This window comes from Sciurus vulgaris (genome assembly GCF_902686455.1).
Source record: "Sciurus vulgaris genome assembly, chromosome: 3".
Taxonomy (NCBI): domain Eukaryota; kingdom Metazoa; phylum Chordata; class Mammalia; order Rodentia; family Sciuridae; genus Sciurus; species Sciurus vulgaris.
Genome location: NC_136463.1, coordinates 124,633,316 through 124,660,870, shown reverse-complemented (window position 1 = coordinate 124,660,870; position 27,555 = coordinate 124,633,316). Strand labels below are relative to the sequence as shown.

The following is a 27,555-nucleotide window of genomic DNA, read 5'->3' as shown; positions in this document are numbered from 1 at the left end:
GAATGTCAGCTAATTGGCTTTCTTTGGCTGAGTTTCGTCATAAATTTTCACATTGTGGAGAATTTGGTCAATATTAAAAAGAAATGTGAACCTATGTCCACAAAAGTATGAGCTTCAGTAAGTCCACAGCAGATATCACTGAGTGACACTAGTCTATGCCCATGGCAGGTAGCACTGGAACTCATGGGCTTTACCTTAGATGTAGACTCAGAATCCTCCACACAGTATTCTGGGGAGTCTGTCAGTCAGAGTTGGGTTGCAAGATGGTACCCATCTACCATCTCTCTATGATAATAATTTGTTTCTCTTGAGGAGGTACATGTAACCAACAAATCTCAGTGCTGAGCATATATATTTTGTTCCTGAAGCATTTATAAAGCCAGTGAATCACTGGGCATTACAGAAATTTCCCACCTTTAGTATTGTGCAATATGTTTTGAAGGGAGAATTTAGCATAAACCTTTAATACTTCAGACATATTTAAACAAAAAAAAGAAAGGGAGGAAGGGAGGTACAGTATGACCTTAGGTACAATACTAATACCTAATATTCTCCTGATGTTCTACAGTATTCAAAGGTATATATGAGCCTCCCTGGTAGGTGGGTGTTATCACCACCAGCTTAGGAAACAGAGATTTGGAATATCAAATGACTTAAGGTGCTGTAACCAGCCAGTCATGCACGTATTGACATCTGGGTTGCTATATAAACTATCGCAAACTGAGTGTTTGGAGGCTGGAAGTTCAAGATCAAGGTGTTAGCAGGACATGCTCCCTCTGAAAGCATCAGGGAAGGATCCACTAAGGTCTCTCTCCTAGTAGCTGGGGTCCCTGAACTGAGACATTCTTACACTAGTCACCGCATAATGTTCTTTCTATAGGTCTGCATCCAAATCCCCTCTTTTTCATAAGGACACTAGTCATATAGGATTGGGATCCCCCTTACAGCAGTATGACCTCATCTTAACTAATTATATCTTTCAAGGGTCCTGTTTCCAAATAAGGTCACATTCTGAGATATTGAATTAGTCTTCAACATATGAATTTTAAGGGGGCACAGTTCAAACCATAACATGGGTGATCAAAGCCAGGCTTTCTGTGCTTTTACTGTGTGTGAAACATTGTTTTAGCTGAAGGGTTCAAATTGCTGGACTCTCTTAAAGGCAAGACTCCCCATTACTCACTCTAATATCGCCTTTTCGTAAGATTCTTTTTTCAAAAAAAAAAAGTTCAAAGGCCTCATATAAAAAATCAGTTATGGTTTTCCTCATGCATTAACCTGACATAATAGCTAAATATCATGTACTTAATGACCTCATGAAATACTGAATTAAAAAACTAAGAAATTAACAGAAACCACACACATACCCAAAAGTAAAAGGAAGACCAAGAGATTCTATGACAACTTACTATATTTAAAATCGATGCTGTAAATTTTGAATCCATTACACCACACACACAGAGCCCTTCCTTCATTAGAGCCCAAGGGCTATAACTGATATTTTTATCCCTGCCAGAAATTATCAGCGGGCTGAAAGAATGGGATACTGGTGATGTGGTGATGTGAGCATTTTCCATTTTTAATTGGAATTCTAACTGATCCAGAGCCAGATTTCCTTCTGTGCCACAGCCTGCGGAAGCAGCCTGGGAAACTCAAGTAGTCAGGGAGTGGAGAAGCGCGGCGTCCTATGGAAACAGGCAGACATGGCAGCGTTCAGGAGAAGCCCAGGAGAGATGTCCACACAGCCACTCCACCTTGTCCTTACTGCCAGTCTCTCCCAGGCCACAGACCATCCTTGGTGGGGGTCGTGACTGACCCTCCTCAGGACCCTCTTCATCACCCCTTGAGCCCTCCAGGCTGTCCTTCCAGACTCGTGTCTCTTTGGAGAGCACCACCATCGGATGTTACTCATTGTCACCATTTGATAATGTCCCTTTCCTAATAAAATGCTCACCACGAACATCTGCTGGGCTCTCACTCTGTATCTCACTAGATTTTCACAGCTCCCCCATCAAGGGACTTGATACAAAATGCTGTCTCTTCACAGCAGTGGGAAAGGAAATGCATGCCAGGACCCTGGGGGGCAGAACGACAGTGCTGGCAACTGTGGGTGGAGACAGCAGCCACAGAAGGCTCAAGTGATCACTCAAGTGATCTCAGGCTCCTTAGAAAATATATGTTGGAGAGGTTTATAGCACAGGATCTGAAGGCAGAGTATATTCTAGCACTGTCACTTGGGTTTTTTTTTTTTTTAATGGTACTGGGGATTAAACTCAGGGGTGCTCTACCACTGAGCTACATCCCAAGCCCCTTTGATGCTTTATTTTCAGACAGGGTCTCACTAAGTTGCTGAGGCTGGCTTCAAACTTGCTATCCCCCTACCTCAGTCTCATGAGTAGCTGGGTTTATAGGCATGTGCCACCACTCCTGGTACTTCTTAGATATTTGACATGAAACAAGTTACATAACTTTTCTGAGTTTCAGTTTTCTCATCCATAAAATGGGTCTAATAATAAATGTATAATAATAGCACTTGGGATTAAGATGAAGTCTGTATGTGATAGAGTTGCAGCCAATATTGTATTATGTGAAACTGTCAGAGGGTCTTAGGGTAAGGAGACTTATTCCTTCCACCCAATTAAGAATGTAAATGTTGCCACTCCAGCAGCCACTATGGCTCATGAGGTGCCCTTAGGAGTGGAATAGCATGAGGGCAGGAGCCCAGTGGCTGCTCTAAGAGACTGCCACACCACATGTGGCCTAATTCCTTGTTTACTTTATGTGAGAGAAAAAGTAAAACTCAGTCCATTTCATGCCACTGACAGTTGAGGTTTTTCATCACGTATAGCCTTGATCTGGGCTTGGGACATAGCTACCATTACATGGGGATAATATTAAATGATGTCGTGGGATTGTAAGAACCCAGTGACTGGAGAGAACAGCACCAGGCATGAGGAAGTTACTGATGTTATTGTTATTTTCCAGGTTCTGGTATCATTTAATTCTTACTGCAACCCTCCTCTTAGCCCCAATTTGACAAATGTGGACTGAGGATCAGGAGGTTGAATAGCCCTCCCAGGGGTGCGTAGCCAGAAAGAGGCACAGCTGGATGCACACACTATAGCTCCATCCATGCACAGAGGCCTCTCCCTGATGGTGACCCAGGTGGCACTCTAGTGAGAGCCCCACATGTGCCACCAGGCCTATGTGTGCAAACACACAGTGCAGAGGTCACTGTCTCTTCTGTTTATATTCATGGCAGACTCTTTTTGATGCATGTTATGAAAATCAAGTGCAATTTTTAAAAAAGAAGAAAGAAAAGTCAGTACAGGGAAAATGGTACAAAATGTCACTTCAGAGCCCACAGCACAGCCACAAAGTTAGCTACCCTGACAGGCCATGAGCACTAATGTGAAATCTGTGACACAGGCTGCAGATCTGGTTCTTGCAAAAGCCCACCCAGCACCTACCAGGAAACAAACAATGTGCTGCCTGGTGTCTGCAGCTCTCAGTTTACTCTTTTAGGTATTTTGGGTGAGGCCAAAACTCTCATTTCTCTGGCACAGGTACAGATCCTTGGAAGACAGAATGTTCTAGAAATATGTGGATGCTGCACCATTTCAAGCTGCAGGTCATACTGAGTTACCTCTTGGTTTGCACTCTGAGAAAATCAGATCATATTCGCTGACTATATATGTGAGATCAACACTCACTGTGCTTGTTGATCTATTAGTTCATCTAAGTTAGAGGCTCTTCTGGGAAGTATAAACTTGAAACTCATTGCTTTATTTGTTCTCATGAAGAGAAAAAAAAATTCCAATTTTTAAAAATGAAAAAGAAGATAAATTACATTTATAAGTGTATTGATTGATATTTGTTGATAGAGGAGAGGAGAATTTGGGGGTTTTTAGAATTTTGTTTTAAATTTTGAGCTTCTCTGTGAGTTTTTATTAATTCATGAATTCCCTGTAGCTCAAGAGATGCTAATTAATTCAAAAAGCCATAATAGCTAATCATTGGCTAAATAAATCTAAAATGGAGAGTGTGTCACTGGAGATACCACTGCTCATTTTAATTAAAACTACCAATTTGTGAAGTAATGTAAATAAAGGTTATTGTATCCTTCTACTCCAGGAGGGATTAACCCTGTGCATGGCCTCCTGAGAACCTAGAAAGACGTAAAAAGCCAAGAATTTTTGTGGGACTTAATAAATTACTGGGTTAGGATTTTTATCAGTGCAAGCCTGTTGTTTGCTGACATTGTAAAGCCACATGGAATTAAGCAACCTTGAAACACAGAATGGAGAGGCACAGAGCTGAGGAGTGTTGCCTTGAGGGAAATATAATCCATGCCAAGGAAACAGACACCCCAAATGGTGGGTTTCATCGACCCCCAGGTCTACAAAGAATGCGAGTGTCCCAGTCTCACCATTGACAGAAGAGATCAGATAGCTCCCTCTCGGAAAGAGGGACCTGTGCACCGGCCACTGATGAAGCATAGGGAACACTATCCCCACACAGGGCACCTCTGCACACTGAGTACTTCAAGATGAAGGAAATCAAGAAAACTGCAGAAGCTGGAAGGTCACCCTGACCCCCCACCTGCTCTCTATGGAACCTCATGTGACAGGTGTTCTGCCCTCTGCCTGGAGGAACCTTCACTGTGAGGCCCAAAGAAATCTGAACAGGCAGGTGGTGCCATGTTCCCCCTGGTTTATTACCCTTTTTGTCAGTCATACCTCTGCACTACTCTCCAATCTTACTCAAACACAACCTCAAAAATACAGATTTTTTTCCCCTAAATCTTTGGGCCTTCATTTCTGAAGGTTTCCTTATCACCTAACTTACAATAAATAAATTTGTTATGCTTTTCTCTTGTTAATCTGTCTTTTGTTATAGGGGCGTCAGTCATGAACCTTGCAATGAGTGAGGAAAAGATACCATTTTTCTTCCCTACACTGCTCAAGTGAGTCACCCCAAGAAAGCAGTTTATGTGTGGATGATCATATAGTGTCATCGTTAAATCCAAAGCTGAGCTGGAGTGATGCTCTCGGCGGATTTGCCCTTGACCAAGGGAAATCCATCTTTATTGTCTCCCTAATCTGCTCAAAAACCATTGATGATGAAGTCCTAAATCGAATTCCTAATAAAATCCCAAAAGTTTTAGAGGCAAAATCAGAATACGGCTCACAATACCTTTCGACCAATGATGAGGAAAATATTTTTGTCGTTTAGTCCAAAGGCCCGAAATTAGTTTGAAGTTAAGAAAGGGGTGGGGCGGGCGGAGCATTGGGACCAAGATGGAGTTTACAAAATGAAAATTACTGTTATCTTATCAAAAGGCTACTTCTGAATGGAGCCTCCTGACAAAGCAGAAGTCTGGCTGGTACTTGAACCAGATAAACTTGTTATGCAAATAGCTTTAGCCATAGGGGAAAGGGCTGATAATGAAATTGCTACAAAGCCAACTGCACATTTATAGAGGTGACAAAAACATCAGGAAGGGTCCTAGCATAGGGATGAAAGCAGTGCAGAATTTATGTGAGCATCGTGTTTAATTTATCATAACTAAGCTGTCAGGAGTCATGCTTTGACAAATGCATAACTAACACATATAAATGAGTCAATTATCACCAACAACCAAAGGTTCAGAACCAAACAGGGTAACGGGTTTTTGTTTTTTTTTTTTTTTTTTTTTTTTTTGTTTTTTTTCTTTTAAACCCCAAGACAGGTTTGCTAATGGGATTTTAGACTTTAAAAATATATCTCCTGTTTCCAAATAAGGAGGTAAGAAGCGAATCTGAAAAACACTCAGCCACATCCAGTGTTGGTGCTACCTTGCCTTGCCGGCCCTTCTGATGCCTGCGCGCCTGCGCTCTCGCCCTGTCCACGCTGCGGTAATCACTAGACTGCAGCCAGCCCGACCCATTCAGATCCCTACCGCCCATGAGATGTCACCCAGGTCCTTTGGTGAGAAGTAACCAGCATAAACTGAGAAAGCCCTAAATGACCAAACAGATCTGCAGGGTCTGCAGTTTACATGGGGACAAGGTACCAAAGGTTTTAAAACTGTTAAGAAATTTCTAATCCTGTTTGTTCTTTAGAGAGAATCAGTTCTGTGTACCTGCATACAATGCTTGTGGCTTGGTATACAGAGGGGACTGAAGTAATTAGGTGAATAATTACTTCAGGTTAGAGATAATTTTCCTAAAATTGCCAGATAATCATCTTCCCTGCCCCAGTCTCTCCAAAAATGAAAAGCTTATAATGTGAAGGCTTTAATCCTCTACCCTTCTTTTCCAGTATGAGCAAGGTAAGTAGAAAAGCAAACCAAAGCTCTCTCTTTAAATAGACAGTTCAAACCCAGGAAGTGCCATTGTTTATATTTAATTAGGGATTTGAATTAATACAATGAAATGTCTTTGGGTTGGCTGAGTGGCTCAGCTAGGGTAGGCAACCTCATTTACAAAACCGGAGATTATTTGGAAATGGTGGGCAGGTTTTTGACATAAAGATATGAAAGATTCCCAATCTTGAGGGATATTCCTAAAAATATTGTAGAAGGAGAATTCATGGTTGAAAAATCTAAGATGTTATAGGAAAAAATAGAATTGTGGGGCTGAGGTCAAGGAAGAATCTATGAACATCTATAATATATTCACTAATAGGGCTGGGGAGATAGCTCAGTCAGTAGAGTGCTTGCCTTGTAAGCACAAGGCCCTGGGTTTGGTCCCCAGCACTGCAAAAAAAATAAATTAAAAAATAAAAAAATATATTCACTAATAAAAAACAATAAAGACAACTTATTCAAGAAAGAGAAGATTGAGCGAGGTATGGATGTACATGCCTATTATCCCAGTGACTCAGGAGGCTGAGGCAGGAGGATCACCATTTGGCGAGGCCAGCCTGAGCAATGGTCTCAAAAATAAAAAGGGCTGCAGTCGTACCTTAGTGTTAGAGTGCCCCTGAGTTCAATCCCCATACCACGGGGAAAGAAGAAGGAACAGGGAGAAGGAGTTGGAGAAGGGGAGGGAAAGAGAGAGAGGTATTATTGTTTTGCCATAGGAAATAGCAGAGTGGGGAGGAACTTCTATATTGCCTATAGCTCTAAAAGCCCCAACCCTGCCATCAATGATGTATCTGAATTGTCAAATCCATCCAAGCAATACCATGGTTGGTTTAAGTACACAAACTTACTCTTGAAAAAGTAAATTGAAGCCAGACTTCTGAGAGTCAAAGCACATTTTAGAGGCATCAGGGAAACTTGGAATGGGAAGGTGCATCAGTGAATGTGTAATGGATTTTTCTAGGCCAGTACCTTAGGAAGGTCAATCAAGGGTATCTGTGTGCAGCAACAAAATGAAAAGGAAAAGTGTTTGGATCCGTCCTTGCCAACAAAATCCCTGGAACCTTAGCTCCCAGATTTCTTTCTCTGGGGTGGTCTGAAATGAGGCCCCAAGCCAAGGGGATACAGTTCCCTCTTCCTCATGAGACTCCCAAGCCTCAGGAAGGGGCCCTTCCTCTGCTTCCTGTGAGCATCATCCCACCTGCAGGTATCTGATGTCCCTCCCACCTTGTCCTGACATTCCCATCCCGACTGTGGCTGTTCCTGGTATATTCTGTAGACAGAGCAACAATGTCAGAGTGGGGTTAGAGGGCAAGGGCATGTCCTCCACCCCTGACCTTGACCTTCACAGTCACATTCCAACATAGCCTCTCTTGGTAGAGTTCTTTTCCACTCACCTCTCCTGAGGAGTGTGGCACAAGTCCAGACAAGCATACAATTTCAGGGACCCTGATCTATATTGCATTTGAAATGGAAATGAAATACAGGTCCACAGTTCTTATTCAAACCCCTTGGGGCCAAATAAATTTCATCAAATTTTAGATAGGTAAACTGGTACATTTACTGTATATTATATAACACCCCCAGAAGGATCTGGGGCAGCACACTGTAATCAAATACTAATATATCTGCAGCAAAATACATGAATATTCACACTAAGTAAGACAAATAATGACTATAAATAGCCTCACATCAGTTCAGGTCATGTGTTGCCACCAAATTGGTTCATATAAGGTCAGGTTTTGCTGCTAAATGACTCAACTGTGAAATAACTTTGATTTTTCAGAGCTCTTTGGATTTGGGGATTGTGGATAAGGGATTATAGAGCTACACTGTGATTAAGGAAGATGATTAAGACATCCAGTTTGATTTGTTGCCCAGAATCTTGACGGATGCTAAGTCTGCCCATTGGCAAAAATGAGAAGAACATGAGTTGACCTTCTCTACTTAGTGTTTATCAGTTATTTGGTCACTTCATTTCTCCTCCCACAACCTCTGAGAAACTTGCTTGATACACTAAGTGCTGAGGTACCTCTTCCCAGCTCCCTCACTTGGTCCAGATTCCCAGCCCACAATTCAGCAGACCCCATCTTGGGAACTTGTGGCCTCTCCAGCAGACTTAGTGCCTTCTGCAGATTTGGAACCAATGCGGTCCCCTTCCAAGGCCAGGCCCACAATCCCAGCACTGAGCCACCCTGCTGGTGTCACTGTTGGTTCTGTGTCTTAGAACCAGTAAGTCTTGCCTGGTGGCATAGCACCCACCAGGATATGACACCATCAGCTCGGTTCTCATCCTGCTCTCTATAACCTGAGTATGGACTAGGGGGTCTCACTGTGGTATCCCAGGCCCAAGTTCTATTTTGTCCCCTGATCATCTCAGAAACTAGAGCTGTCTCCATGCCACAGATCCTAGAGCCAAGTCCAACGCGCAAGCAGCAACACCTGCTAGCGACTGTTAACCTCTGTCTTTCTCTGGTCCTGGTCCCAGGGTGAACATCAGATGTTAGATGCCGAGTCTCTTCTCTCATTGGACATGACATGTTGATGATATTTGGCCCATGACAGAGCAAGTTCTCAGATAAATGTGACCCATATGTTCAAGGGGACTGATTATAACCGAGTCAAATGGAACTCCTTATTTTTCAGATCCTGCAGAGGCATCTTCTGTCACTCACTGGAACAAATCCTACATAATAATGTGCTCTTAGGCATAGCCACTTCCAGCACGAAGTAAATCCCGCAACTTGGATTTCTCCGATCGTTGTCTAAGGCCTTGTTAGATAAGCAATTTTCAGAGGAAGAAATACTCACTGTGAAATAAAGTGGTTGAATTCCTCACACCATTTTTCTGGATGCAGTAAGGTAGGAGGAGGATTTCTAAAAAAACAAAAGCAATTTTTTAAAAATTAAAGTTCAGCAAAAGGCAAGATGTCAACTTGTCTTTATTGATGTCCTTCTAAATCGCTGTAATAAAATCTGGTTTTTCCCGGGTGGGAGTCATTCATTAGTGGTAACTTATCAAGTGCTGGCGCCTGCTCCTGTGGTCACTCCTTTTCATTTACTGAAGGCCTAACCATGTCCCCCGCTTTCCTCGGCACCTGAGAGTCACACAGCGCAGGGACATTCTGCAGCAGCGGTCACTCTAATGAGGGGTGAGGCAGATGCACAAGCCATTAGAATGCAGAGGGTTACCAGGGCCATGAAAAAGCTATAAACACAGTGCCAGGGGCTTTAGAGAAACAGACTTTTAATTGTACAGGATTTCCAGATCATTATGGTACCACTTGGATTAATTATGTGATGCATCCAAAGTGTACTCATAAATGCATCCATCACGTTTTTAACCATTTCCTTGTTCCAACTTCTGCAGTAGGCCCTGGAGAAAGCAGATCAGTCCAAAGAACATTCCAGATTCCAAGAGGCTCCTGGGAAGAGAGGGAGACTGACATGTTCTATTCCCAATTGTGGGAGGTCCCAGAGAATGAGAGAACTGCAGAAAAAACCCTCAGGTAACCAGACCACCTCCTAGTGAGAAAGCAGAAAAAAGGCAAGAGTCCTGAATGTAGCTGAAATTTTACCCCAAAGAGATTTAATTTTAAAACAGAAGGGGCTACGTTACTTTTAATTGATAGTATTTTTTCTAGTCATTAATGGAAATAGGAGCTTGTGGGTGAGTCAAGTTAAGTAAATAAAGAAAGTAAAATTTCTGCACATCTAAACTATAACTGCGAATTTTAAACCATTATATGTAATCTGTGTTATCACCTGGGTTCTAACTGCTTCCCAAAGCCACAGAGTGCTCAGCTCCAACAAGTAGAGAAATGGTTAACACCAGGAATTACCAGAATAAAAACTGTGATTCCAGTTTGCCTCTCAGTATCTAGTCTCTTCTCATATGTGTGTGTGTGTGTGTGAGAGAGAGATTTATCCCAGGAGCACTTTACCACTGAGTTATATCTGAGGTCTTTTTTAATTGTGAGACAGTCTTGCTAAGTTGTTGAGGCTGGCCTCAAACTTGTGATCCTTCTGTGGCAGGTTCCTTAGTAGCTGGGGTTTAGGCATGTTCCACCATGCCTAGCATCTCTGCATTTCTTTTGGCACAGTTTTTATTTGACACATTGCTGACATAATAAAAATTATAATTTCTTGAGTCGCTTACCACTAAATGTGGCTACCTGACTGAGTTCTGACTAACAAAGAAGTAAAATTATTGTGCAGTATTTTCAGAAAATTTCCTTTAAAAAAAGAGAGAGAGATTTTATTCTTTTTCTTCCTTTTCTTGCATTCTGGAGCATGGAGGTGATGGCTGGAGCTAGAGCAGTCTTGTAGACATGAAACAAACTTGAAAATAAAAGCTCTGAGTTGAGTTTGGCAGAGAGGATAAGGAGGAAACTGAAATCATGATGTCATTACAAAGCTTCCACATGGGCTCTAGATTGCTTCTCTCTAGTCTTCCTTAAAAGGAGAGAGAAAAAAGTTTTCACCATCTTTAAGCCAGTGTTATATGCAGCTGAGCCTAATCTTGAGTCACATATTGTTTCAGGGTAATATCCTACCCTAAGAGTAGAATACAATCTGATAAGTGATGTATCAGAAGCACAAGTGCAAAGATATGTAGAAGCATAATTAAGGGTTGCTTACCCAATTTGGGGAGTTCCAGAAGACTTTATAAAGAAGATGAACTCGAGCTGACCCAGGAAAATTATGTTGGATCTTTCAAGTTAGAGAAGGCAAAGGAAGCCATTCCAGGTTTAGAATGCAGCATGCATCAAGTCACAGAGGTATTTTTAAAAAGCCTAGCAGTTTCAAAGAATGTGAGTAGTTTTTTTGAGTACTTTTTTTTGGCAGAGGGTTCTGGGGGTTTAACTCAGGGGCACTTGACCACTGAGCCATATCCCCAGCCTTATTTTATATTATTTTGTATTTTATTTAAAGACAGAGTCCTCACTGATTGCTTATTAGCGTCTCTCTTTTGCTGAGGCTGACTTTGAATTGGCAGTCCTCCTGCCTCACCTCCCAAGCCACTAGAATTGTAGGCAAGCCCCACCATGCCAAGAAAAGAAGATGAGTACTTTTGAGGTTAGACTTGCACTTTGCTTGATCATCTCTAGTTTTCTGCTGCTTCCATCCTCACGGAGGTGGGTTCTGCAGGTGAGAGCTGCAGAAGCAGCCCCACTGGCTCAGAGTTTCACTTACCCCTGGTAGCTCATGTGACCATGGAGTCCTTTCAGACAGACTGGACAGACTTGACTGCAATAAAACTAGTGGGCTCAATGCCAGTCGCCCTCTGGGACCCCCAATAATTAGGTCAAGAATGTGCCTATCTTCCTTTTTACTCAGGAGCCTCTTGGTGTCTGGGGCACTATTTTGGCTGTTTTGCTTTCTCCAGTCAAGCAAGGAGGGTGTCTCTCGACCACAGTTGAAGAACACCCTGGCAAGGGTCCAGTGAGCAGCCGATGGCAAGGGTCCACTGTGGCACAGGAACACCATAACTTTCTGGTTTTAGTCTGTTCCCCAGCAAGAAACGTGGACAAGGGCCACTGCTGAGGTTTGGGCCTCAGGACGTGGCATCATGTCACCACCCCAGTCCAGCCACCCTCGTGGCAAGGAAACGAATTCACTGAAGCTGAAAATCATCAGAATTTGGTTAGAGAAGCTCATTTGCTCTCCAGGATTCCCTGCCTCTCCTGGAGCCCATCACACTGTGGCTCATAAATCCAGATCTTGTGATAGATTCTTATCTGTGTATGACAAAAACCAATAGGAGGGCAGGGGTGGTGGCTCAGTGGTAGAGCGCTGGCCTAGTACGTGTGAGGCACTGGGTTGGATCCCCAGGACCACATAAAAAAACTAAATAAACAAAATAAAGTATCATGTCCATCTATAATTAAAAATATTAAAAAAAAAAAAACTAATAGGAATTTTGAAGACTTGATAGTACTTTCTTGGGTCTGGCAATAAAATTTCTAGTTCTCTCTTGGAATCCAGAAAGGTCACAATATAGTAACGCTGGCACCTCTTCAGTTCTGCCAACCCTGCAAATGTAGCCCTACCCAGAGGGCTACATTCTCTCTTTAAGAGAAGGTGAGACTCAAAATTCAGAGCCAGTGACTGCAACCCAGGGACTCTTTATGCATGAGGGTGGCCTGCAGATGGATGAGTGGCTGGAAGGCCCACACAGCACAATGAACAGCTCTCGTTTGAATAATGTTGAGAAACATACAAGACCACAGAGATTGCCAGTGACTCTGAAGGAAGATGACTTTATTCAGTTTGGGTTTTGCCTACCTGGACTTTAGTCCTACAGTTTAGATCCTCAATGCCTATAATGATGGTTCCCTGCCACAGACAGCATTAGGGCCACGTGAGGCTAAGAGTGAGGGGTGAACCTACAATCTTTCCATTTTGATGTAATCCTGTATCCAGCAAATACAATGCAGGTAAAGTCAACCTTCCTGCCCCCAAAGCCTGAGCTGTCAGACTGGATTCATTCCAGTTCCTGAAAGAGAAAAATAGCTAATTGGACCATGATGGGCACTTGGCCTCAGGACAGCCATCCTAACTTAATCTAGTGACCCGTGCCACATTGTGACCTTCCTCTGTATGATAAGTTGGGTCCACTCCATTCTCCTCAGAAGGTTTTTTCTTTTTCTTTCTTTTCTTTTTGAAACTTCAACTGAAAAATACTGAGAGAATAAGGCAGTTTAGAAATGGAAATTGGAACATCCCCAAAGAGGCAGAGAGGCCACAGCATACAGCAGAAATGAGGCGTGGGCAGAAAACAGGCCGGTAAAGGGGAGGCAAGAAATGTGCCCCAAAGGACAGAGACCCTGCATGGGGAAATCAGGCCAGTGCTTCTTCAGTTTCTTTGGTGAGTGCTTCTCCCATGGGTGCACCCAGTATTATCGACCCAGGGTCCTGCTGGTAGTCCTGTTCTCTTCCCATTCTACACATTCACCAAGGGCTCGCTGTACATCAACAGCTGCCTGACCAGCATCTCCTGCCTTGATTTCTTGTCTATCTTTGACTGGCACATCTAACTACCTCCTAGCTGGTTCCTGGGGACATCTTAAAGTCAACATATTCACAAACAATCTCAACTCCTTCCTTTTTAGGTACTGGGGATTGAACCCAGGGCCTCATGCATGCAAGTCAGGCACCCTACCACTGAGCTGTATCTACAGATCCACTTTTAATTTTTTTTTTTTGGAAGTTTCACATATTTAATACAGAACCAACCAAAACGAGTACTACAACACCTTCATAACTAAAGAAAGATCACATTTGTAGGTAAATATTCTCAATTGTCCTGATAATGGTGACATTTTTAGCTTGACATGACAAGATGACATAACCTCGATACGGCCTAAATGTGTAATTCCTTGTAGACACAGCTTGATTCTCCTCCAATGTTTCCTCTTGGAGTTATACCTGATTGGTTTTTTGTTTTTTTTTTTTTTTGGGGGGGGGGTTGTCGGGGGTACCAGGGCTTGAACTCAAGGGCACTCAACCACTGAATCACATCCCCAGCACAGTGAGAAACCAAATCAAGCGTACACTCCTCAAGTGGCCAAGAAAAGGCCAAGAGTCAAATCCCTCCTTAAAACTGATTTCAACCTGGTTCTCAAAGTCTACATTCTCTTTACCCCACAACCGATTAGAGAAGGGATAATAGCTGCCCTGAAGAAACACCCCTTCTAACCTACAGTATCTGTTAGTGTGCTACTGCACAGGGCAGGAGGAACTTTGTCGACTGATCAAGGTGGAAGACCTAGAGATGGAGAGGTTATCCTGGGATCTGGATGGGTCTGATTTAATCACTTAAGTCTTTTCAAATGGAAGAGGGGATCAGAAAGAAATTACAAGAGGCAGGAAAGATTCAAAGTGTGAAGGAAACAGGACCCTCCATTGCTGCCTTTGAAGATAGGGGTGGGCCATGAGCTAAGGAATGCACATAGCACCTGGAAGATGAGGCTGGACCTCAGCTATACCAAGCAAGAAAACGGGGACCTTAGTTTCTACAAACTTGTGGAACTGCATTCTGCTAATGACCGGAATGAGCAGTGAAACAAATTCTCTGTTAAGCCCTAAGAAAGAAGCACAGCCCATTTGGCCCCTTGATTTTACCCAGTGAGGCCATGTCATATTTCTAACCTAGAGAAATCTAAGATAATAGATTTGTATTATTTTAAAACCACTAAGTTCATGACAATTTGTTATGACAATGACAGAGAAAAATACATCAATCAAGGCCCAGTCCTCTCAATTCTACTTCCTAATCCCTCTGTCTTTGCCCTGCCCCCCTTCCACAGCCCCACTGTCACTCCTCCTCTCCTACCCCACACTACTCCAGTAGCCTCCTTATTTTTTTCCTTCTCACCACCTCTTTCTCCCTCCCCCAGTTCATCTTGCACTGGTTAGTTTGAAATTTCTTTATAACACAAATATGACTTTGTTATTTCCTTGCTCAAAATTCTTCAGTAGATCCACACTATCTGTATAACACGCAACTCCTTTGCATGGTATATGGATGGTCTTGCCCATCTGTCCACCCAATATCACCTCAGATACTTCCCATGCTCACCCAAAGCCAGAGTGCACAGAAAGTGTAGCTCCCAAAACCTATTCTTTTTTGCTTCAGGGACTTTGCACATGATGTACCTTCAGTCTAAAGTGTTTCCCCTGGCAGACTCCTGCCCCTGCTCCTGCTCCTATATATCTATAGTGCCTAGCACAGCAGCACTCAGTAACTTTTGCTGAATTAAGTGGCTACATGAATGAATGCACACAAGCATACAAACCTGTTGGAAGTCAGATGTTGCCAGGACAAGATACGACTTGGCTTCCAAAGTAGCATAAAAATTAGATAAAAATGGAGCAAACCCTTTTGGATATGAGCATATCCCAACTAAATTATTACAGTAAGCAGGGTTTGAGGAACAAGGAAATGGTGACTTGGGTTGGATTTGATAATATACCCTTATCCTTCTACTTAGGAAGCCCAAATGTCCCCAAGCCCTGAACATAACTAGTCAAATCAGCAAAACAAATCATAATTTAAGCTTCATTAAATTAATGAATGCCCTGGATATCAGGGCATTATAGATACATGGCAGGCTGGAGAAAGAAGGAGTGAAGACCAATAACTGTCACAGGTTGGGTGCTTACCACCCACACAAAGTCCTGTGCCAAGCGCTTCTCATACAGGTCACCCAAACACCACAACAGCTGGGCGCAGTAATCTCAGTAGCTGGGGAGGGTGAGACAGGATGATCTGAGTTTCAAGGTCAACCTCAGCACTTAGTGAGGCCCTAAGCAACTTGGGGAGACCCCTGTCCTCTAAAATAAAAAAGGGCTGGGGATGTGACTCAGTGGTATAGCACCCCTGGGTTCAATCCCTAGTACAAAAAACAAACACACAAAAGAACCACCACAACAATTGCAAAAATAAGAATTCAGTTTCACAAATGGTGAATATGCAACTTAAAAGAAGAAAAATTCTCAAAAACATCCAGCAAAAAGTGGAAGAGTCAGGTTTTGAACTCAGATATTTCATTCTCCAAAGTCTACACATGTCCCTGATTTCTGTGTTTATTTCATGAAGAGTCTATTTCTTTGGAAGATGAATTAAGACAACACGTATGTAAAAACATGACAGAAACAAATTAGCAAGCAACGCCTCAAGAAGGCACAAAAATGAAGTCCTCAAAGATGCCAGCACTCACCAAAGGATGTGAGCAAAAGATTTCTCCAGGAGGCCAAGTTAATTAAGAAAGACTTCCTGGAAGTTGTGCATCTGGGACAGGTCCTGACCAGAGGGGACGTGAACCAGTTGGCAAGGGGAGGAGAGTATCAGGAAAGGAGAGGAGGAATATAGAGAGGAAGATATAGAGACTGAAATCTAATCATTAATAACTATTAACATACAGTTAAACACTTCAGAATGTGTTCAACAGGAATTCTACTTATTTACTCATAAAAGCAATAAGGCAAGACATTTGAGCGTGATTATCTGTTGGAGAATATTAACTAACAGCTACAGAGCTGCCATTCTATTGCAATTAGTAGATCACATTAATGAAGTGAATAGTGAGGCATGTGCTTGTGTCCTGTCCCTCAGTATCACACCCCAGCCCTAGCCAAGGGTGGCTTTTCTCCCTAAATCATATCTTCCATGTTCAAAGTTAATCATTGAAAAAGTGTTTTATATTTATTAGTAATGCAGGATTCCATTTTGGTGTAGAAAAATTTTCCAACACAGGAACACTGAGAATTAAAAAGCAAGATTCCTATTCACTCCACCACCTAACCCAATCTCCTCCCAGGTCAGTACGTGTGGTGTTTTTTTCAGCTCTTTTACACCCTTTTGCTATTAACATAATAATACATATACTGTTTTTCTGTGCCGTAAGCATCTAATAATTACAATATAATTTTATAACATTAATTTAAATAATTTTTATAGTTTAGGGTCAGTATAAATGAGATTCCATGCTACACATCAGTGTTCTGGTACTTATTTTTTTTCCATTCATCTATTGGTGAACATTTAGGTTGTTTCTATTTTTCAGACTACATGTCTAGAAATCATATGTGATTTCTAACTTTAAAAGGTTTCTTGGTGGCAAACAGCTCTTGCCAGTGAACACTTCAGATTCTATCAAGTAACTTAAATGCTAGAGTAGACCATTGATTGCCTCATCTCCTGGGGTGGTTCCATGAGCAATTTCAGAGCAGAGGGGGGCCACAGAGCAAAAGCCAAGGAGGACGTGAACAGCAAACAGCCCCCACAGTGCTGTGAATTGCATCCCTGGGGCCACAATGCCATTCAGCACACTGTGAATGGTGACCTTGAGTTGTTCAACTCCCCCAATGGAGTTCCATTCAGTCACTTACAAGAATCTGCTAGGTGGCTCCAATGGTGGGTATCTTTGAGTAATGACCTCAAGGTATATGATGCAGACCAAGATCTATTCAGAATATACATGTCACGATTCTGCCAAAGAGGAAACATCTCCAAAAGTCAAAGAAATAGCTGAAGACATTTCATTAAAATCAGAAAATAGGTAATATGAAAATAATATAGAAATCACATTCACAATGCTATTCACTGCACACTTGTTTCACGTAAAAGGTACTGTGCTACACGCTCAAGGCTTTAGAAAGTCTTCTTCCAAACAGAGTCAGTTCTTTGAAGTAGGGGAAAGCAAGAGGGAAGAGGTTTGCAGAGAGGCAGAGAGGTTATCTGGAAGGACACAGGAACAAAACACACCAGTCACATCTCAGCCTTCAACGGCCACTAAGAAAGGAAAGGGTTATGATCAATAACCATGAGACTTCTTTCCACAATGACTGAAGAAATTACAGAAGGCAATAAGGAAGAAAGCAAAGATTTGTACTGAAACTTCAAGGTGGTGATTCTTTTGATTCTGATTCTGAATAATCTTTTTGATCCTGTCCCTTATATAAAGCCACCTGCCAAGTCAGTCTATAATCATTAAGATGTAAAGTCACTATATCAAAATCACCTGGCTCATAATAAACCCAACCTTAACCATTACACTCAGTAGGTGACAAAGCGTTCACTTCCTCTGGCTTTTCAGCTCAACACCAGTCAGCTTCAAAGGTCAATGCAGGATCTCAAGCTCACATGTCCCCATGTCAGTTATTATTACCCAGACCTATGCTTAAGATGGGGGCCTCATCAAGCTCCATCAATCCTTGGCCCCTGATCCAAAATTTTAATGTTCACAAAAGGCAGGAGTTGCACTTCCTCAATCTCTCTACAGCACAGGGAACCTTTCCTCTACTGTCCTCTCCTTATGCAAACACACCAGGATAATAAGCAGCTCAGGCCACGCATGCAGAGTGCAGGAGAAAGTCAAGGGCAAGGGAAGGTGTCATGTCAGTGGAGATGATGGAGGGAAGATTGGTGTGTGGCTCTCTGCCTGAGCCCAAGTGGTCATCTACGTGCTCGGTTCCTTAATTCCCTCCTTCAACAAGACCTCACACACCGCCATCAAATTCAACTGTTAATATCCACTGTGGCAGAGACTAGACCTTGCCCCAGGGCTGATTAATGACCTTTTTCCCAGTGGTCCTCCACACACAGAAAGGAGACCACAAACCTGTCTGTTTCACACACATTTTTTAAATGCATAATTCTTTTTTTTTAAATTCTTGACTTTAAAGAGGTAGATTTCAAGTAGTTCATTGCACTACTTGAAATGTTTCCCCCATCACCAAATTCTGGACTGTTTATGCAGGATCTTTGGGATTGTACTCTTTTAAGATGATCACTCTGGCATGTCTGAGCATTTGGGAGATAAAGAACAAACTCTGCAATTGGATTAGCATTTTAAGAAAAAACAATTTTGTAGGTAGCATATGAAAATCACAGTGATCCAGTGGATGACCAGAGGATAGCAAAGCCAGGGGTTAAACAGGCTGTGCTTTCCTGAAACATCCATCAGTTTCCTCGGGTGATAAGTTATTAGAGTACTTTTATATGAAAATCACTGGGGAAGAAAGGGCCATGGTTTGACAATAAAAATCCAAATTTCCCTTTGCCTGGGTCCTTAACTAATTGGGAAACAAGATAAAATAGTCAGCAGATAGGGTCTAAAATAACACCCTGGGCCACCCTTAGCCACTGAGTTTCTTCTGCTGAGAGCAATCAAGCCAGCAGGCAGATTCCCCAGAGAAAGGAGAAGGGACAAACCAGGCCTTTCTCCCCAAACTCACTTCTGAGCCTCTAGTGTAACCATGGTCCACTTCACCTTCTGAATACAGTCCTCATTGCTCTGAGGCTCATTTTTTAAAGGAAATTTTTTTTTTCTTCTCCCCTTCCCTAACAAGATTAAGGAAAGTGTTATCTTTTTTTTCTTCCCCTAGTTAATTGTCCTTGAACACACCCACCACAGGAAGGAGATGTTTGCCAGAACAGATCCTCTCAAATTAACAAATGAATCCTAACACCATGAGGGTGCCCTGGGACCCCCTGCCAGGGCACACCTGGACTGCCACTCTTCAAGAGTTTCTTTAAAATCCCCCTGTTCCTCCTGATGGGCAAAGAGTCACAGCCTCTGGCATAGCAGTCCCCTGTGTTTCTCCTTTGCTAGCAAAGCAATAAACCTTCTTTTTCCACTTTCTCAAAACTGCGTCCTCATTATTAAATGGGCATGAATTGGCATCGGGGACAAAGGACCGAGCTTTGGTAACACCAGGATTCATTCGGTGTAGGGCCCATCAGAAGATAGAAACCACACCAGTAATTTTATAGGGGAAATTTTGATATAAAGAATTATTAGCTTGTGACAGGGATTAGAAACGGAGCAATAAAGAAACAGAATAAGAGATATGAGAGGAAGCTGCTACCTCTAGCTGAGACACAGTACCCAAGAGGAAGCACATTTCAAAGCACACCTACCCCCAAACCCCAAGGCTGAGACTCCGACCTCACTGGGAAGAATGGACAATGGCAGGTGGTGGTGGGAAACCCTCTGGAGGGATGGGGATCAGGATGCCACCTGCTGGCGTGTTTTGAGACTCAGTGGGAAGCCCCCTCTTTGAATGCTAGTAAAACCAGCCAGAGGGTGAGCACCACGTCACGTGCCATGAATGTCCTAATCCACTGGGAGACAAAGGCCACTGAAGCAAGAAAGAAAAGCACACCGACACCAGTGTCCCTTCCTCCTACAGTGGCCTTGCAGTGCCCTCTACTGACAAACCTTAGCATCTGCCACATGGCAGAGGAGACAGGTTCACCAAGTCCCAAAGCAGAGCTAGGCAGATTGGCATCCAAAGGCAATGGCTTGATGACTGGTGCAGGAATGACGTGACCGCGAGACAGGGCCAGGTGCCGCGATGCTCCTCTCTTTTATTTTCGGTATGAAACCCCAGATATTAAGAACTTTCAGTCTCAGACTGAACTCCAAGTTATCAGTTGAATTGAGTCCAGTCTCCTCAGACACAGTAGAACACCTGCTGGAGGTTTGTGAGAGGTAGCGAGGAGATGGTGAAACCCTCCTCTTCCGCCTAAGCCTGCCTGCCACGTGGGAATGAAATGCCCTCCATGTGACTCAGTGCTCTCCATCTCGGAAGTTCCTTATTGAAATGGGAAGTTGTGGGAGGCATCCTATTTTAAAATTTTACTGGCTCAAACTGTCCTTGGGATAAACTATACTAGAGAATAAAGACTTAGAACAAAGGGGCTTTGAGTCAGGCACGGTGTCACACACCTCTGTAATCCCAGGTACCTTGGGAGGCTGAGGGCAGGAGGATGAAAGGTCCCAGGTCAACCTGAGTAACTTAGTGAGACCCCATCTTCACAATAAAATATAGAAAAACTGGGAATTGTAGCTCAGTCGGGAAAAACCCTCTCCCTCCCCGCAGGTTTGGTCCCCAAGTCCCTACCCCCCTCCAAAATACAGGGGTTCAGGTGCATGGCACCCTCTTTTTACTCTTTCTGTCCCTCTGCCTCTTCTCCCGTCATAGGAAGGCAAAGGAAATCGATGGAAGTCTGTGTGGTTCAAAACTCTTTTTGCCTGTGGATCATGGTCACAGAAGGTGGAATTCCTTTTTTCTTCTGGGCCCCGATTTTCTCACCACATCTGTGGAGTGCTGGGTTGACAGGAAGTAGGCTGAGGGAACAGATAATGGTTCCCCCCTATTCTCGCCAGTCAGGAATTCAAGACTTCCCTGTAAGCTGGACCATTTCTCTGCAGAGTTTAATATTATTTCTGGTCTGAATGATAATCATTGCATTGGTTAATATCTCTTAAGAGCTTACTAGGTGTAAGCCTCTGTACTATGCATTCAGTCATTTTAATCTTCACAGAAACTCTCTGAGGCGATAAACAGGTCCATTTTATAGATAAGGAAAACAAGGTTCAAGAAACTCAGAAGCCGGTGACATCATGGCCAGGCTTCAAAGACAGTCAACCCAACTCTAACCCTACCCTTGCAACCACTTCACCAACCTGCCCACAGCATCTTAAATTATGCCAGTCATGATTTCAGATTGAGCATTCATGCCATTTTAATGGGAATAGGATTGTGATGTGGGAAGCCAGTAGCTTCCTGGCATCTTATCAACTTATACTTAGTAGTCTTTGATCACCAACACGTATTTTATTTGGGATGCAGAATGATCAGTAATAGGGAGTATGAGCTGAGAATGTTTTCATCTGTCGAGTTTTTATTGTGCTTTCTGTCATTCAACTCCCTCCAAAGTCACAGCTGGTAAAACCAAATGGATCATTTACCACAATCAGACCAATGTCACAGTTCACCAAGCACCATTTGTCCTCTAAGGCAAAGCCGTGCACCTAATTACAACCACCCTGTTAATAAATTTACAATGGACAAAAAGGAATCGACTGCTTATGGGTTTCTTTTTTTTTTTTTTTTTTTTCCCTAGCAAAGCCAAACCATTTAAAGGGCAGATTGCCACATCTATTCCTTCTTTTTATTGTTTCCATAAAGTTAGCGAGAGATTTTTTGACAGGAAAAATCAGGGCAGACCTCAGATGAACAGATTGTATCATCAGATCCTACCACATTGTCCTCTAATGGGGAAAATTAGCAGCTTGAACATCACACCTGTCCCATGAGCAGACCCTTGGCACACACACCAGGTAGGAAGGCTGTGCCGTTCCTTAGAGCAATCTGAGCCTGGGCCACCCAGAGACAGCACACCATGCCAATGCCCACAGAAGCCATAGACAGGCAGGCTCCATTTAAAATTAGGTGGATGTAATAAAATGGCCACAGGAGATGTAGCAGCAATTCCTAAGAAAGACTGGGCATGAACAAAAGTGAGCCTCTAAAAGGCTTCATAGAAGACAGTGCTAACTATGTAAGAACAGAATTACAGAATCGAACAGAGAAACCAGTCCTAACAGGAACCACTGAATTGCCTCCTTTCAAGGGTAAAAGATGCACAGCAGCAGCCCTCTCACACCTGGGTGGCTTGGGTCACAACTCCTACTAGCTGGATTACAGCCAATTGTTTTCCCCAGCCTCAAGGTCAATTGCAATAATTGCAAACTGAATGGATTATTCCACAGGCCCTGACAATTTTTAAAGGGGGCCCCAAGTGAGGAAACCCACATTTATTTTTCTGACATTATAAGCATGTCTTCTCTTTACAATGGTTTCAGTCATTTTTCTACCTGGTTGCCTAGCAACCCTTCGAAGGGACAAGAAATATGGGAGAGGGATGCCAGAGACTTACAGATGAGTGAATTTGTATTTATTTCACAGATTCCTATTCAAAAATCAATCTGTTGCCTTCTCCTACGGCAGGAGTAGGGTAGGCAAGCCAGGGCCGTGCTATATATAGCAGGAATACACAATACCAGAAAGTGGTCTCTACACCAGCATATTCAGCAAATGGGATATTTGCATATTAGTCAAGTACAAAATCATCAAGTCATGAGAAACATATTGAGTATAAAAAGTGCCCGTTTCATCATCGTCTGTCAAGAAAGTCTCAGACCAACCTTGAGGGAGTCCTGAAGGCTCGCCCCACTTCACTCTTCATCTTGTCTGCCTAATATCATTCCTTTTCATTAAATTATATGTCCTGCCAAAAAGAATATTGCATTTCAATTGCTCAAGTTCATTTGCAAGGAATTAAGTTAAGTAGTTCTCTACTATTCTTTTAATTTCCCCAACTGTGGTTCCTTTCCTCTTCTTATTTTGTATTTTTAAACTTACTCTTTTTTTGTTTTTTTTTTTTTTTTTTGGACTGGGTTATCTATTTTATTATTTTTTTCCAAAAAAGTTCATGATTTTACATGACTCTATCATTTTTTTTCTATATTGTTTCCACTAAGCTTCACTTCTACTTTATTTAATCCTTCCTTTTGCTTTACTTAAAAAAAAAAAAAAAAACCTCTAATTTCTTGATTTGGAAGTTTAATTAATTTACTCTCATTCTTTCTTGAGTATTGAGACAAGTATTTGGGACTATGAATTTACCTCTAATCCCTGCTTAACTATTTCCCATTAATTCTAACGTGCCAGTATTAATTGATATGCAGCATTTTAAACATTATTATTTTCTATTTATACCTCGTTTCCATTGAGATTTTAACCTGAACTTTTTGCTTTTTATGGGATTTTGGTTTGTTTGTATTTTATCGCATATGGTCAGAGGATACTGTTGGTTCTACATATATTTTCGGAATTTGAGAATATTTGTATAGACTTTGTAGTTTTTGAAAACATATATATGGACATATACATGTATATGATAGTTATACTAGATCTTTAAAATGTATTTAAACATAAGGAATAAATTCATATGTAATATATAGTACAATATACTTTGTAAATATATATTATATAAAAACGAGTACACGTAGATGTCACAAACCTGTCCATTAAACATAGAGAGTGCTCTTCTCAAGGGTCCATGAAACATTAATGAAACATACCTGCTGCTTTCTCAGTCTATTTTTTTTAAACTATATCTCTCATGAAATGAGATATGTTTCATTAAATAAACTCTGCAACTGCTGTGAATCTCTTTATACTTTAAAGAAATTTCTGTTTTATGACTATGACACCATAAGTAATATGCTTCTGACATCATCTTTATTTTAAAATAACATCTATAAAAAGTATCTTCTTGGACTAAATGTTTCTGTCATGAGTTCACTATATTGCCTATTAAGCTAAGTTATCCTCTACACTTCTTTCATTTCCCTCAAGTGTGGTTCCTTTCCACCTCTTATTTTGTATGTTTAAACTTACTTCTTTTTTTCCTGGACTAGGTTATGTTAAAAATTCATCTATTTTTGCTTCATAAAAATCAGGATATTTGTAAAGAAATTGAGAGAAAACGAAGAAGACTATATTAAAGGACTATACTGACCTACATTTTTTACCATTCCCTGGGCTCTTTATTTCTTACTATGGACTTCAGGTTACCATTTGTCATCATTTTCTTTTAGCCTGAAGGAACACAACTAGCATTTCTTGTATGGAGCTAACAACACAAATATATTCATCTTTGTTTAGTCAAGACTGCCCTTTATGGTACCTTCATTTTGTGAGGGATAGTTTTGCTAAATGTAAATTCTAGTTGACAATTTTTCCCTGGCACTTTGAATATCTCATTGCATTGTCTTTTGACTTCCACCTTTCAAATGAAAGTCAGCTATTAATTATACCTATGCTCCCTGTACAACGACCTGGTGCTTTTTCCTTACCGATTTCAAGATTTCCTTTTCTTCTTTCAACAGTTGACTATGGTATGTACAGGTGTTGATCTCCTTATATTTATCCTACTTTATGTTTGTCGATCTTCTCATTTGTGTAGATTAATTTTTGTATCAAATTTGAGTGGTTTTCAGCCATTATGTGTGTGTGTGTATATATATATATATACACACACATACACATACACAAACATATTTTTTTCCCCTCTTACCGCCTTCTGGGAAGCCCTTTATAAGTGTGCTGGAATGCATGATGGTGTTTCATGTGTCTTTGTGGCTCTGTTCATTTCACTTCAATTTTTTTTGTTTGTTTTTGTTTAATCTCTGTTCTTCAGACTGATTAGTTTCTACAGATCTATCTTCAGGTTCCTTAAGTCTTTCTTTTAACACCTCAAATCTGCCAGACTCTTTAGTGAATTTTTTCATTTTAATTACCATACTTTTAACTGTCATTGTGGTGGGATGGAGGAAGCATGGCATGTGAAAAGGGCACAGCTGCTCCGAAGTTTAGCTTCATGAATTCAGTCTACAACCACCATTAATCAACTGCGCACACTGTAACGATTTACTTGGCTTCTCTCTACCTTAAATTCCTCATGTATAAATGGGAACCTAATAGTGCCTAATTAATGGGCAGCTTGAGAACTGAGATAATATATTAAAGTATTTAAAATAAGGTACCATAAAGCAAGTCAAGCAACCAATAACTCTTTGATACTGTTTACCGGTGATATAAAAATTTTGTCATCACTAGAATATATGGACTAGAGTTAGTTTTGTACCCCAACTCTGAATACTGATGTAAAAGAGACCCACAAATGTTGATCCTTCCAGCCTTTCTTCTAAGTTCCAGTGTTCCATTGGTAATCGTTGTGTGTCTCTAAATTATACTCCAGTCACATCACTAGAGCTATGCTAAGTATACTGAGAACTTTTGACACCATGATGTATATTTTCTAGCCTCTTGCTAGAGTTTGGGATCTACAATGTTCCCCACAGGCCCACGTGTAAAGGTTTGGTCCTAGCCTGTGGCACTATTGGGAGGTAGTGGAACTTTTAAGAGGCGGGGCCTAATGGGAAGTCTTTGGTCACTGTGGGTATATCCTTGAAAGGGATAGAGAGATAACCAGCCTCCTCCCGTTCTCCCTCTCTCTCTTTAACTTCCCAAACATGATGTGAGAGGATTTGCTCTGCCACATGTCCCCACCATGATATGCCACAACAGGCCCAAGGCTGTGGAGTCAATTGATGAAGGACCTCCAAAGCTGTGAACCAAAATTAATTATAATCATGGAAATAAGTTATAATGATGGAAAGCTAATACATCCCCTCCCTGGAAGATGTGGACCTTGATTCTCATGCCTATAGGTCCTAGTTATCCAAGCTCCAACCCATACTAGCAACTCAGAATCACAACACTCTACCTATTGAATGGTAAGTACTTTCTCTGCATTGAAGCAAGATAGTGGTGGCCCTGCCCTTGCCACCCACTACCGTGGACTTCTTGTATGTGGCTCTTACCTGGAGCTAAACTTTGTCCTAAGTCCTTGAGACAATGGAATTTTGTCTGGGATCACTTTTCTCATGGGCACAACCACATCAGCACCCGAGGTCCTTGTTCTTCCCAGTCCCAACCCTTCCCTTCCTATTGACTCATGACTCTGAACATCTCCTTCACTGTGAGCCAGTCATCTCTTCCTATCCTGGTTCTTCATTGACTGTAAAGAATCTAGGATTCTCACATTTGGAAGAAATCAGTGTGTCTGTGGAATGATCTAGAAAGTGGGGTTCTGAGAGTTTCTAGTTAGGAGAATTTCCATTAACATGGGATCAAGACAAACCCTGGTAAATCAAGCAGACCAGATTTTTCAGTCCCCATTTGATTAGTCTAAGGAAAGTCTAAGCAAAGATAAGACAAACTGTCTAGTGCTCACTCTCCATTCTTACAACTTGCATGCAATTCATAAGTTTTTCAATGACAACAAAAACACTTCACACTTCACAAAGCAATGTCACCCATGTATTTCACTGGATCCTCAAAATGACCTTGTGATCTAAGCAAGGTGACATGATTACTTCCTATTTAAGAGATGAGAAAAACAAATTCAAGGAACATGAGGAATACGACCAAGTCACTCAGCTATCTGGTAAAGAGCTAAGTTTGAGAACAAATTTTTCTTGCTTTCAATTCACTGAGTTTTCTCAGTGTTGTTCCACAAATCAGTCGTCTTATGAGAAATTCTATAACCAAAGAATTTGGGGAATGGTGAAGATTTGTCATGATGAAGACTCTGAGACCCATAAATAAATAAATCTGGTTGCCTTTGTTTTCCACACTTATCTGACCCTGGAATCTTCCCCCAACCTTTTTTTTTTTTAATAACTGAGAACATGCCTTAGAATTTTGGGAAACACTGTCCTACACGAGGCTGGCCTCATAGGCAGCACCAGAATGCCAGGTTGAATAAAGAAGGAGCTCCTTGGAGGAGCACTCTTCTCCCTGCAACCTCCAGTCTTTCACCGAACATCTCCTGTGTGCAGGTAGAAACGAACTTGTGAGGGTTCAAAGTAGGTTATGGGAATGAGGATAAGAAACACATCAAAATACACAGATATCTTTACAATAAGATCTGGAAACTTCTCAAAGTAGCCCTAACAGTGTTTTTCAGAACAGAGTTTACAGCACATCTGCATCAGAATCATTCAAGAAATTTGGAGACCATGAAGATGTCCTGACTCAATGGCCAGAAGTAAGGAAAAGGAATCTCTGGGGATAGGGCCAGGGAATCTGCATTTTAACAATCTCACTAAGTGATTCTGATATGACTACAATTTGAGAAACACAGCCTAAGGTAGTCAACAACAGATGTGAGATACTTTTCCAATTAAATCAAAGTCTCAAACTAAAATGAAAATGGTCCAAGATGCATCCAATGGGGGACTATTTGGTTCCTCGGTAAATAACCACATCTCAATGAG

General features: G+C 41.7%; 1 protein-coding gene across 5 annotated transcripts in view; it reads right to left on the bottom strand.

The window, feature by feature from the left end:
- Positions 1-27,555, bottom strand: part of MYO3B (myosin IIIB) — a 548,027-nt gene that overhangs the window by 307,838 nt on the left and 212,634 nt on the right. For 3 of the 5 annotated variants that reach the window (XM_079135470.1, XM_079135469.1, XM_079135471.1), the window contains exon 8: positions 9,158-9,223. The exons of the other annotated variants lie outside the window; for them this stretch is intronic. In XM_079135470.1, the coding sequence (XP_078991596.1) occupies positions 9,158-9,223 (66 nt within the window). The remainder of the gene's footprint in view (positions 1-9,157; positions 9,224-27,555) is intronic. 5 annotated transcript variants of the gene reach the window in all.